Source organism: Ranitomeya imitator, chromosome 1 (genome assembly GCF_032444005.1).
Source record: "Ranitomeya imitator isolate aRanImi1 chromosome 1, aRanImi1.pri, whole genome shotgun sequence".
NCBI classification, from domain to species: Eukaryota; Metazoa; Chordata; class Amphibia; order Anura; family Dendrobatidae; genus Ranitomeya; species Ranitomeya imitator.
Window position 1 is genome coordinate 1,014,869,172 of NC_091282.1, and position 12,422 is coordinate 1,014,881,593.

At 43.1% G+C, this 12,422-nt stretch overlaps 1 protein-coding gene across 2 annotated transcripts in view; it reads right to left on the bottom strand.

Moving 5' to 3' along the window:
• The window catches only part of LOC138656749 (malate synthase-like), a 79,997-nt gene that overhangs the window by 42,234 nt on the left and 25,341 nt on the right, over window positions 1-12,422 (bottom strand). For both annotated transcript variants that reach the window (XM_069743967.1, XM_069743966.1), the window contains exons 8-9: window positions 3,611-3,767; window positions 456-654 (exon numbers count right to left, since the gene is read on the bottom strand). In XM_069743967.1, coding sequence (XP_069600068.1) covers window positions 456-654; window positions 3,611-3,767 — 356 coding nt within the window. The remainder of the gene's footprint in view (window positions 1-455; window positions 655-3,610; window positions 3,768-12,422) is intronic.

Below are 12,422 nucleotides of genomic sequence, written 5' to 3' on the forward strand. Positions count from 1 at the left end.
TGCTATTCACTTCTGAGTATTTAATTAGTATTGCCTATACAAGTCTATGGGTGCGCAAAAAAATCAGATCACAAACTGATAATTTGTATAGCATCCAATTTTTACGGATACATTGCCATTATTAACCCAAGAAACTCTACTTGATCGTGTACATTTTAAACCATCGAGGTATAAAAAAGGATGAGGCACGAACGTGAAAAAAAATGGACAGACAGATGTACATATAGATGAATAAAAATTATCCAAAGTTTTTCATATGTTCCTCTGACCCCGGCTTTAGCTTTACAAACTAGTGAGGGAACCGTTAGGCACTTAGTCCTGACCTATGGTCCCTTTGTGCAGGGCTGTATTATAGGTTATTCTCCGGGATATACAATGGTTTTTGGAAAACAATACCTCAAAATATGGTGGGGGAGAATGCATATTATTATAATGATTTGGTTCTTCCAGCTTACTGTGTAACAGCTGCAGTAACACTTTGATACTCTTGGCTTTCTTTGTCTTTTGGCAGAAGTAGAGCAGCCATTCCCCCTGTAGCTAAGGCTCCTCTTCGATGACATGTTTGCACCAACAAATCCATGTAACTTTTTAGAAAATGTTTCTCCATATTCACGTACTTACTGCGATCTGGCAACAAAAATGTTGGCCGATGTCCTAAAATATTAAGTACCGTATATAAAATTATATAAAATGAAATATCTCCCAACATTTCTTGATCATGTACTTGAAGAGGAAGATAAGATTTTATACTGTAATGTAACAAATACTTTATCCATTCTAAAAAAAAAAAAAACTATATGAATGATTGACGATTGTTCATGAGAAGTGAAAGCGTCATGCCTTGGATTTTAGATAAGTCCTTATTTTTATTTTTTTAACTATGAAGCCTTTTCTGATAATACAATGAGAAAGAAAACAGTCAAATTGTTCATTTTCATTACATTTATCGCAGCAGATCACAATTTCTTTGGATTATAATATAATGTCTCTGCCTGATGGCACCAGTTGGGTGCCACCCAAGGATGAGGCAGGTTGGATTGGGCAAGGTTGAAGTGTGTGGCAGCGGGTTATCCCCCTCTGCACCACAGATAAACATGCACACTCAGATCAGAGAGTTTATGGGGAGGTTGGAAAAGATAGCTGTAGTCCGAGGTTTCTTGTGTTTATGGCCAGCTTAACAGCAGCTATAAAAAATAAAATAAAAAAAGGTGAAATGTATTAAATTTGACTCGTTTTGTATAACTGGCAGGCAATGAAGGGAAGCTTGGCTATACAGTTAGGGCCAGAAATATTTGGACAGTGACACAAGTTTTGTTATTTTAGCTGTTTACAAAAACATGTTCAGAAATACAATTATATATATAATATGGGCTGAAAGTGCACACTCCCAGCTGCAATATGATAGTTTCCACATCCAAATCGGAGAAAGGGTTTAGGAATCATAGCTCTGTAATGCATAGCGTCCTCTCTTTCAAGGGACCAAAAGTAATTGGACAATGGACTCTAAGGGCTGCAATTAACTCTGAAGGCGTCTCCCTCGTTAACCTGTAATCAATGAAGTAGTTAAAAGGTCAGGGGTGGATTCCAGGTGTGTGGTTTTGCATTTGGAAGCTGTTGCTGTGAGCAGACAACATGCGGTCAAAGGAACTCTCAATTGAGGTGAAGCAGAACATCCTGAGGCTGAAAAAAAAGAAAAAATCCATCAGAGAGATAGCAGACATGCTTGGAGTAGCAAAATCAACAGTTGGGTACATTCTGAGAAAAAAGGAATTGACTGGTGAGCTTGGGAACTCAAAAAGGCCTGGGCGTCCATGGATGACAACAGTGGTGGATGATCGCCGCATACTTAATTTGGTGAAGAAGAACCCGTTCACAACATCAACTGAAGTCCAGAACACTCTCAGTGAAGTAGGTGTATCTGTCTCTAAGTCAACAGTAAAGAGAAGACTCCATGACAGTAAATACAAAGGGTTCACATCTAGATGCAAACCATTCATCAATACCAAAAATAGACAGGCCAGAGTTAAATTTGCAGAAAAACACCTCAAGAAGCCAGCTCAGTTCTGGAAAAGTATTCTATGGACAGATGAGACAAAGATCAACCTGTACCAGAATGATGGGAAGAAAAAAGTTTGGAGAAGAAAGGGAACGGCACATGATCCAAGGCACACCACATCCTCTGTAAAACATGGTGGAGGCAACGTGATGGCATGGGCATGCATGGCTTTCAATGGCACTGGGTCACTTGTGTTTATTGATGACATAAGAGCAGACAAGAGTAGCCGGATGAATTCTGAAGTGTACCGGGATATACTTTCAGCCCAGATTCAGCCAAATGCTGCAAAGTTGATTGGACGGCGCTTCATAGTACAGATGGACAATGATCCCAAGCATACAGCCAAAGCTACCCAGGAGTTCATGAGTGCCAAAAAGTGGAACATTCTGCAATGGCCAAGTCAATCTCCAGATCTAAACCCAATTGAGCATGCATTTCACTTGCTCAAATCCAGACTTAAGACGGAAAGACCCACAAACAAGCAAGACCTGAAGGCTGCGGCTGTAAAGGCTTGGCAAAGCATTAAGAAGGAGGAAACCCAGCGTTTGGTGATGTCCATGGGTTCCAGACTTAAGGCAGTGATTGCCTCCAAAGGATTTGCAACAAAATATTGAAAATAAAAATATTTTGTTTGGGTTATGTTTATTTGTCCAATTACTTTTGACCTCCTAAAATGTGGAGTGTTTGTAAAGAAATGTGTACAATTCCTACATTTTCTATCAGATATTTTTGTTCAACCCTTCAAATTAAACGTTACAATCTGCACTTGAATTCTGTTGTAGAGGTTTCATTTCAAATCCAATGTGGTGGCATGCAGAGCCCAACTCGCGAAAATTGTGTCACTGTCCAAATATTTCTGGCCCTAACTGTATAATAACTTACATTTTATGTATAGAGTCCCTGCTGTGTCCTTATAAAACTAAAGGTAAAATAAATGTATACTTTACTGTGTATACATTAGATTTTGCAATTAACCTTATTTAAAGTGGACCTCTCCCTAGATTAAAAAAAGGTCAGGTTTTGCCCATATTTTATTCCCGCTGTCCCCATCAGTATATTATTTTTTATCCGCCATAAGGTTCATCATTGCGCCGGTTGGAATGCACTTCCCGCTACACCATACATGTACAGCACATGTCGTGATGGGGTTAACCAGTGAGTAACGTCGACTTGGAAAAGACCATAAACATTAGAACTAACAAAAAAAGACCCATATTTCTTGAACTGTATACTCGAGTGAGCCGTGGCAGTAAAACACCCAAAACTGCCCACTTTTTACCTGGTGTGACAGGTTGTCTTTAAGTTGAAAACATCAAAAAGATTTGGTGCATCCTAGACCTTATTACAGCACTGCTTTAGTTTGATGCAATGCAGTTGTGAAATATTACACTTGCTGCGGTGTAATTTTATCTTGCACGCTTCAGCTTTTCTTATGTTAACATAAAAGGGAAAATAAAATGACGCAAACCAGAACATACATAGCCATGAAGCTGGGCCTCCCAAGCACACGAATAAGAAAGGTTATTTGCACACACACATTTATTCTAAATTTACCAAACTTATTGACAAAGGAGGCTGAGTAATCCCAAATGCCACAGTTCAAACCAGCAGAATGGTCCCTCAGCTCATACAGGATTTCTTCCATCTCAAATGATGCCAGCACACTTTCAATCAGCACGGTGGCTTTAATGCTTCCAAGTGGTAGATGCAACTACGTGGTTAATAAGGAAACATAGTGTCAGAGGCAACTTACATACCAGCCATATTACTTGGGTTTCAATAATGTCTCCAGACATGTGAATTTTAGTAAATATTTGTATTCTATATGACATAATTATTCTAGAGCATATTTTCTTATAACTTAACCCCTCTTCCTTTACCCTTAATAATAAAAGGTTGTTTTTTTTTAAGTTTAATTTTTTTAAGCAGATAGTATGGTGAAATGGTAAAAATTAATTCCAAACTTCAACATCTCACATTAAAAAAAAATAAAGTCCTCATATGGATATGTCATAAAAAAAAAAAAGTTATGGCTCTTGAAACCAGGGGAAGTGAAAGAGCAAAAGTGCAAAAAACATCAAATGTCTCATCAGAAAGACGTCACTTCTGTAATTAGCTTCATAACCCTACACTTCTCCCTATATAATCCCTAAATGTGTTTGTTTTTTAACTGTACTCCCTGTGCCCTTTCAGTTGAGCGGAATCTCAAATAAGACGTCACAGGAGGCTGGGGCTGCACTCACTCTCTGCATCGCCCATCGCCCCTCCTGGAACAATATGTCATCTGGGGCAGCACTGCAGTCACTTTCTACAGTTTATTAACAATTAGGCAGGCACCACCAATTAGGTGGAAGGAGATCAGCATAATGTATATAAGAAAGATATGTAAAAATGGGGATCTTTCAAAAATGTTTTTTTATATATATAGACAAATGAATTAAAAAAAACAAATTAAAAAAAGCCCACAGACCACATGATGATAACCAATCTACCCTTAATAAAGTTATGGTATACACAGGCTAACAACACACAAGCAGGGTATAAAGCTATGAAACCCAAACAATGGGCCTTATAAATAGAAAGGCTCACAAGGTCAATTTGAGACAATGTAACAATCTGAGATATCAAGGGATAAAGAAATGAACACAGCTCCACAGGCTAACCCATGAAAATGTTCAAAAATATCTACGGTATATATAAAGTGCATAACATATATGAATAAAGTGCAAGTGTCATCATGTTACAGCAATTAATTAGAATATTGTACACCTGGGTGCCAAATATGAAAAAATAGACCCGATAGTCAGAGATGAGTAAACCTAAATAGACCTAATCCATAAAGAGGAAAAAGGACAAAATATCATACATAAAAGAATGATAAACCCTATAAGCAAAGATAAGCTAATATGTGGACTTGATAATCATATAGTGTGAACCCATTCAAAAGCTGACATGGGAAGCGGGTTTACCTATATTTTCTTCTATTATCATAGGCATGCTTGTAGAGCATAATCTATCCTTGCTGAAAAATTGAGGGAGGACATTAAGAGTAGGGTAGTTAAGCTAGCCTCATTTGATGTACACAATATTGTTACGCCCTTCAAACAATGTCCTAAAACCCGCTATAGACCAGTTTGAGAAAGATGTCATTTAGGGTAAAAGAAACAAATTTTATCGTGATAAAATGGACTTTGATAATGAAGAGCATTTAAGTGGATACATCATAGTAATAAGAGAGTACCAGGCCCCAATTATGGAAAGCCGGATCTAACTCCTTCATCCCGTGAACTATCATCCAGTGATTTTTTTATCATCTGGAACAAGCGACCAGGAAGGCGGAATAGAAGAGGTAGATGAAAACTACACCAAGAAAAGGAACAGACGTTTCAGGGATTTGACTCTGACGCACAAAATGAACACAAGACGGAACAAGTAGTACTGAACTCCAACACTGGCATTAGCCCCTGCCCAGGTAATCTAGAAATCATCAAGTAAGTCTCTTAGGCTGGTTTCACATTGCGTCAAGGCAGTCCGTTAGACGGACTACGTTACACCGCGGCATAAACGCGGTGTAATGTAGCCCGTTACGGCCGCCATTGACTGCAATGTCGGATGCATCGCTAGCGCATGCCCACAATGGGCGTGCGCTAGGGATGTGCCGTCATTGAGTGACGGACCCGGAGACGCGGGCTGCAGCGTTTCCGGGTCAGTCACTGCTAGCGCAGATAGAGCTAGCAGATGCTCTATCTGCGCTAGCGCCATTGAACATCGGCACTTGCGCTAGCAGCAGCCCGTTAGCGTATGTGCTGAACGGGCTGCTGCTAGCACAGTGTGATCCCAGCCTTAACTAAGGGATTGTCATTTTTCCCCATGAGCATTTTGGATAAATTTAAACTTATAAAGGACTTTTATTTATTTTGTAGACAACTGATATTTCAATAGTTGTACCAGCCATTAGTGAGTGACACACTCCCTGACAATGAGAGACAGGTTTTCATGATTTGCTTGACGACAATGAAAGAGATACAGGTAATAGAGGCAGATTTGTGAGTAAGCTTTCCTCTCAAGCTACTCCATCATTCAGTGCAAATATTTTTTCAAACAATCAGTTGGGACATTGGCAACCTTAAGCTTAATATCCACAAACAGAACAATCTCAGCGCTCAGGAAAGGAGGGCACTATTTGGTTTGATATGTAATTACACTTTTGTCATTAAAAAACTGATAATGAGGGAAATATAATCTGCTGGCCTAAAGACATGTACACCCTTGAAGCTAAACGACAACTATCTGATACCTTGTGCTACCAGATTGTGCCATCTGATCCCACTTTTAGTTTTAACCCCTTAAGGAGCAGGGGTATTTCCGCTTTTGCGTTTTCATTTTTTGCTCCCCTTCTTTCCGTCAATATGGCCATGTGAGGGCTTGTTTTTTTGCGGGACGAGTTGTACTTTTGAATGGCGCCATTGGTTTTACCACATAGTGTACTGGAAAAAAAATTCCAAGTGCTATGAAATTGCAAAAAATAGTGCAATTCCACAATTGTTTTTTGGGATTTTTTTTTTTACCATGTTCACTAAATGCTAAAACTGACATGCCATTATGATTCTCCAGGGCATTACGAGTTCCCGACACCAAACATGTCTAGGTTCTTTTTTATTTGAGTGGTGAAAAAAAATTCCAAAGTGTCTACCATTTTCCGAGTGTCTCCATTTTTCATGATCTCGGGTTGGGTGAGGGCTTATTTTTTTCGCGGTGAGCTGATGTTTTTAATGATATCATTTTGGTGCGTATACGATCATTTGATCGCCTGTTACTGCATTTTAATGCAATGTTACGGCGACCAAAAAAAACGTAATTCTGAAATTTTGATTGGCGCTCATAGCTATCCGGCTATGACAACCACAGGGGTCTCCTGCAGACCCCGGGTTGTCATGCCAACCCATCGGCGACCCGCGGTCATGTGACACAGGCGCCGCTGGGAGGAGTGTTGTGAATTCTGTTTTCGAACTCCCTCCTGTGGTCATGAATGGTACTTCGGCGAGTTCTGTCCATGGACTCCCCCTGGTGGCTGTGAGTGGAGCTGCTGCTTCTGAGGTTCCTTCCACAGGTGACGTAGTTTATTCTTTGGCTGGCTGTTCTATTTAACTCCACTCAGATCGTTACTCCATGCCAGCTGTCAATGTTCTTGTACTGGTTCAGTTCGCTCTTGGATCTTTCTGGTGACCTGTCTACTCCAGCGGAAGCTAAGTCCCTGCTAGTTAATTATTTGTTCATTGTTTCCTTGTCCAGTTGGCTATCATGATTTTGCCTTGCTAGCTGGAAGCACTGGGATGCAGAGTGGCACCTCCGCACCGTGAGTCGGTGCGGAGGTCTTTTTGCACACTCTGCGTGGTCTTTTGTAGTTTTTTGTGCTGACCGCAAAGTTACCTTTCCTATCCTCAGTCTGTTTAGTAAGTCTGGCCTCCCTTTGCTGAAACCTGTTTCATTTCTGTGTTTGTGACTTTCATCTTAACTCACAGTCAATATATGTGGGGGGCTGCCTTTTCCTTTGGGGAATTTCTCTGAGGCAAGGTAGGCTTTATTTTCTATCTTTAGGGCTAGTTAGCTCTTAGGCTGTGAAGAGGCGTCTAGGTCGTGTTAGGTACGCTCCACGGCTATTTCTAGTTGTGTGATAGGATTAGGGGTTGCGGTCAGCAGAGCTCCCACTTCCCAGAGCTTGTCCTGTGTGAGTTTAACCATCAGGTCGTTCCGGGTGCTCCTAACCACCAGGTCCATAACAGTACAGCTGGCCCAAAGTATTAATGCATCTCAATAGAGGGATAAGAGAAGTTCTGAGACCATTTTTTTTTTCTCTGCAGTGTTTTTTGTCTTTCTTTTCCCCTTAACCTCTGGGTGGTTCAGGACACAGGTGTAGATATGGATATTCAAGGTCTGTCCTCTTGTGTGGATCATCTCACTGCAAGGGTACAAAACATTCAAGATTTTGTGGTTCAGAATCCGATGTTAGAGCCTAGAATTCCAATTCCTGATTTGTTTTCTGGGGATAGATCTAAATTCCTGAATTTCAAAAATAATTGTAAACTGTTTCTAGCTTTGAAACCCCGCTCCTCTGGTGACCCCGTTCAACAAGTAAAAATCATTATTTCTTTGTTGCGTGGTGACCCTCAAGACTGGGCATTTTCCCTTGCGCCAGGAGATCCTGCATTGCGTGATGTAGATGCGTTTTTTCTGGCGCTTGGATTGCTTTATGATGAACCAAATTCAGTGGATCAGGCAGAGAAAATCTTGCTGGCTTTGTGTCAGGGTCAGGATGAAGCGGAGGTGTACTGTCAGAAGTTTAGAAAGTGGTCTGTGCTTACTCAGTGGAATGAGTGTGCCCTGGTGGCAATTTTCAGAAAGGGTCTTTCTGAAGCCCTTAAGGATGTCATGGTGGGATTTCCCACGCCTGCTGGTCTGAATGAGTCTATGTCCTTGGCCATTCAGATCGATCGGCGCTTGCGTGAGCGCAAAGCTGTGCACCATTTGGCGGTATTCTCTGAGCATAGGCCTGAGCCTATGCAATGTGATAGGACTTTGACCAGAGCTGAACGGCAAGAACACAGACGTCGGAATGGGCTGTGTTTTTACTGTGGTGATTCCACTCATGCTATCTCCGATTGTCCTAAGCGCACTAAGCGGTTCGCTAGGTCTGCCACCATTGGTACGGTACAGTCGACATTTCTTTTGTCCGTTACTCTGATTTGCTCTCTGTCGTCCTATTCTGTTATGGCATTTGTGGATTCAGGCGCTGCCCTGAATTTGATGGACTTGAAGTTTGCCAGGCGCTGTGGTTTTTTCTTGGAGCCCTTGCAGTATCCTATTCCATTGAGAGGAATTGATGCTACGCCTTTGGCCAAGAGTAAGCCTCAGTACTGGACTCAATTGACCATGTGCATGGCTCCTGCACATCAGGAGGATATTCGCTTTTTGGTGTTGCATAATCTGCATGATGTGGTCGTTTTGGGGTTGCCATGGCTACAGGTCCATAATCCAGTATTGGATTGGAAATCTATGTCTGTGTCCGGCTGGGGTTGTCAGGAGGTACATGGTGATGTTCCATTGCTGTCAATTTCGCCTCCCACTCCTTCTGAAGTCCCTGAGTTTTTGTCAGATTACCGGGATGTATTTGAAGAGCCCAAATCCGGTGCCTTACCTCCTCATAGGGATTGCGATTGTGCTATCAATTTGATTCCTGGTAGTAAGTTTCCTAAGGGCCGACTGTTTAATTTATCTGTGCCAGAGCACGCCGCTATGCGGAGTTGTGTAAAGGACTCCTTGGAGAAGGGTCATATTCGCCCGTCGTCATCACCGTTGGGAGCAGGGTTCTTTTTTGTGGCCAAGAAGGATGGCTCTTTGAGACCTTGTATTGATTACCGCCTTCTTAATAAGATCACAGTCAAATTTCAGTACCCTTTGCCGCTGCTGTCTGATTTGTTTGCTCGGATTAAGGGGGCTAGTTGGTTCACCAAGATAGATCTTCGAGGGGCGTATAATCTTGTGCGAATTAAACAGGGCGATGAATGGAAAACAGCATTTAATACGCCCGAGGGCCATTTTGAGTACCTGGTTATGCCATTCGGGCTTTCTACTGCTCCATCTGTGTTTCAGTCCTTTATGCATGACATCTTCCGAGAGTACCTGGATAGATTCATGATTGTATATTTGGATGATATTTTGGTCTTTTCGGATGATTGGGAGTCTCACGTGAAGCAGGTCAGAATGGTGTTCCAGGTCCTTCGTGCGAATTCCTTGTTTGTGAAGGGGTCGAAATGTCTCTTTGGGGTTCAGAAGGTTTCATTTTTGGGTTTCATTTTTTCCCCTTCTGCTATCGAGATGGACCCTGTTAAAGTTCAGGCCATTTATGATTGGACTCAGCCGACATCTGTGAAGAGCCTGCAGAAGTTCCTGGGCTTTGCTAATTTTTACCGTCGCTTCATCGCTAATTTTTCTAGTATTGCTAAACCGTTGACTGATTTGACCAAGAAAGGTGCTGATGTGGTCAATTGGTCCTCGGCGGCTGTAGATGCTTTTCAGGAGTTGAAGCGTCGTTTTTCTTCTTCCCCTGTGTTGTGCCAACCAGATGTTTCACTCCCGATTCAGGTTGAGGTTGATGCTTCTGAGATTGGAGCAGGGGCTATTTTGTCGCAAAGAAGTTCTGATGGCCCGGTGATGAAACCATGTGCCTTCTTTTCTAGAAAATTCTCGCCTGCTGAGCGCAATTATGATGTTGGCAATCGAGAGTTGTTGGCCATGAAGTGGGCATTCGAGGAGTGGCGACATTGGCTTGAAGGAGCCAAGCATCGCGTGAATTTGACTTATCTCGAGTCTGCCAAACGGTTGAATCCTAGACAGGCTCGATGGTCGCTGTTTTTCTCCCATTTTGATTTTGTGGTTTCGTACCTTCCGGGCTCTAAGAATGTGAAGGCTGATGCCCTGTCAAGGAGTTTTGTGCCTGACTCTCCGGGTGTTCCTGAGCCGGCGGGTATTCTCAAAGAGGGGGTAATTTTGTCTGCCATCTCCCCTGATTTGCGGCGCGTGCTGCGGAAGTTTCAGGCTGATAGACCTGACCGTTGTCCAGTGGAGAAACTGTTTGTCCCTGATAGATGGACTAGTATAGTTATCTCTGAGGTTCATTGTTCGGTGTTGGCGGGTCATCCTGGATTCTTTGGTACCAGAGATTTGGTGGCTAGATCCTTTTGGTGGCCTTCTTTGTCACGGGATGTGCGTTCTTTTGTGCAGTCCTGTGGGACTTGTGCTCGGGCTAAGCCCTGCTGTTCCCATGCCAGTGTGTTGCTTTTGCCCTTGCCGGTCCCGAAGAGGCCCTGGATGCATATTTCCATGGATTTTATTTCAGATCTCCCTGTCTCTCAAAGGATGTCGGTCATTTGGGTGGTTTGTGATCGCTTCTCTAAGATGGTCTATTTGGTACCCTTGTCTAAATTGCCTTCCTCCTCTGATTTGGTGCCATTGTTTTTCCAGCATGTGGTTCGTTTGCATGGCATTCCGGAGAACATCGTCTCGGACAGAGGTTCCCAGTTTGTTTCGAGGTTTTGGCGGTCCTTTTGTGCTAAGATGGGCATCCTCAGACAAATGGCCAAACCGAACGAACTAATCAGACTTTGGAGACATATCTGAGATGCTTTGTTTCTGCTGATCAGGATGATTGGGTGTCCTTCTTGCCTTTGGCTGAGTTCGCCCTTAATAATCGGGCCAGCTCGGCTACTTTGGTTTCGCCTTTGTTCTGCAATTCTGGTTTCCATCCTCGTTTCTCTTCAGGGCAGGTTGAGCCTTCGGACTGTCCTGGTGTGGATACGGTGGTGGACAGGTTGCAGCAGATTTGGACTCATGTGGTGGACAATTTGACATTGTCCCAGGAGAAGGCTCAACGTTTCGCTAACCGCCGGCGCTGTGTTGGTCCCCGACTTCGTGTTGGGGATTTGGTTTGGTTGTCATCTCGTCATGTTCCTATGAAGGTTTCCTCTCCTAAGTTTAAGCCTCGTTTCATTGGTCCGTATAAGATTTCTGAAGTTCTCAATCCTGTGTCATTTCGTTTGGCCCTTCCAGCTTCTTTTGCCATCCATAATGTGTTCCATAGGTCGTTATTGCGGAGATACGTGGCGCCTATGGTTCCCTCCGTTGATCCTCCTGCCCCGGTGTTGGTCGAGGGGGAGTTGGAGTATGTGGTGGAAAAGATTTTGGATTCTCGTATTTCGAGACGGAAACTCCAGTACCTGGTCAAGTGGAAGGGTTATGGTCAGGAAGATAATTCCTGGGTTTTTGCCTCTGATGTTCATGCTGCCGATCTAGTTCGTGCCTTTCATTTGGCTCGTCCTGATCGGCCTGGGGGCTCTGGTGAGGGTTCGGTGACCCCTCCTCAAGGGGGGGGTACTGTTGTGAATTCTGTTTTCGAACTCCCTCCTGTGGTCATGAATGGTACTTTGGCGAGTTCTGTCCATGGACTCCCTCTGGTGGCTGTGAGTGGAGCTGCTGCTTCTGAGGTTCCTTCCACAGGTGACGTAGTTTATTCTTTGGCTGGCTGTTCAATTTAACTCCACTCAGATCGTTACTCCATGCCAGCTGTCAATGTTCTTGTACTGGTTCAGTTCGCTCTTGGATCTTTCTGGTGACCTGTCTACTCCAGCAGAAGCTAAGTCCCTGCTAGTTAATTATTTGTTCATTGTTTCCTTGTCCAGTTGGCTATCATGATTTTGCCTTGCTAGCTGGAAGCTCTGGGATGCAGAGTGGCACCTCCGCACCGTGAGTCGGTGCGGAGGTCTTTTTGCACACTCTGCGTGGTCTTTTGTAGTTTTTTGTGCTGACCGCA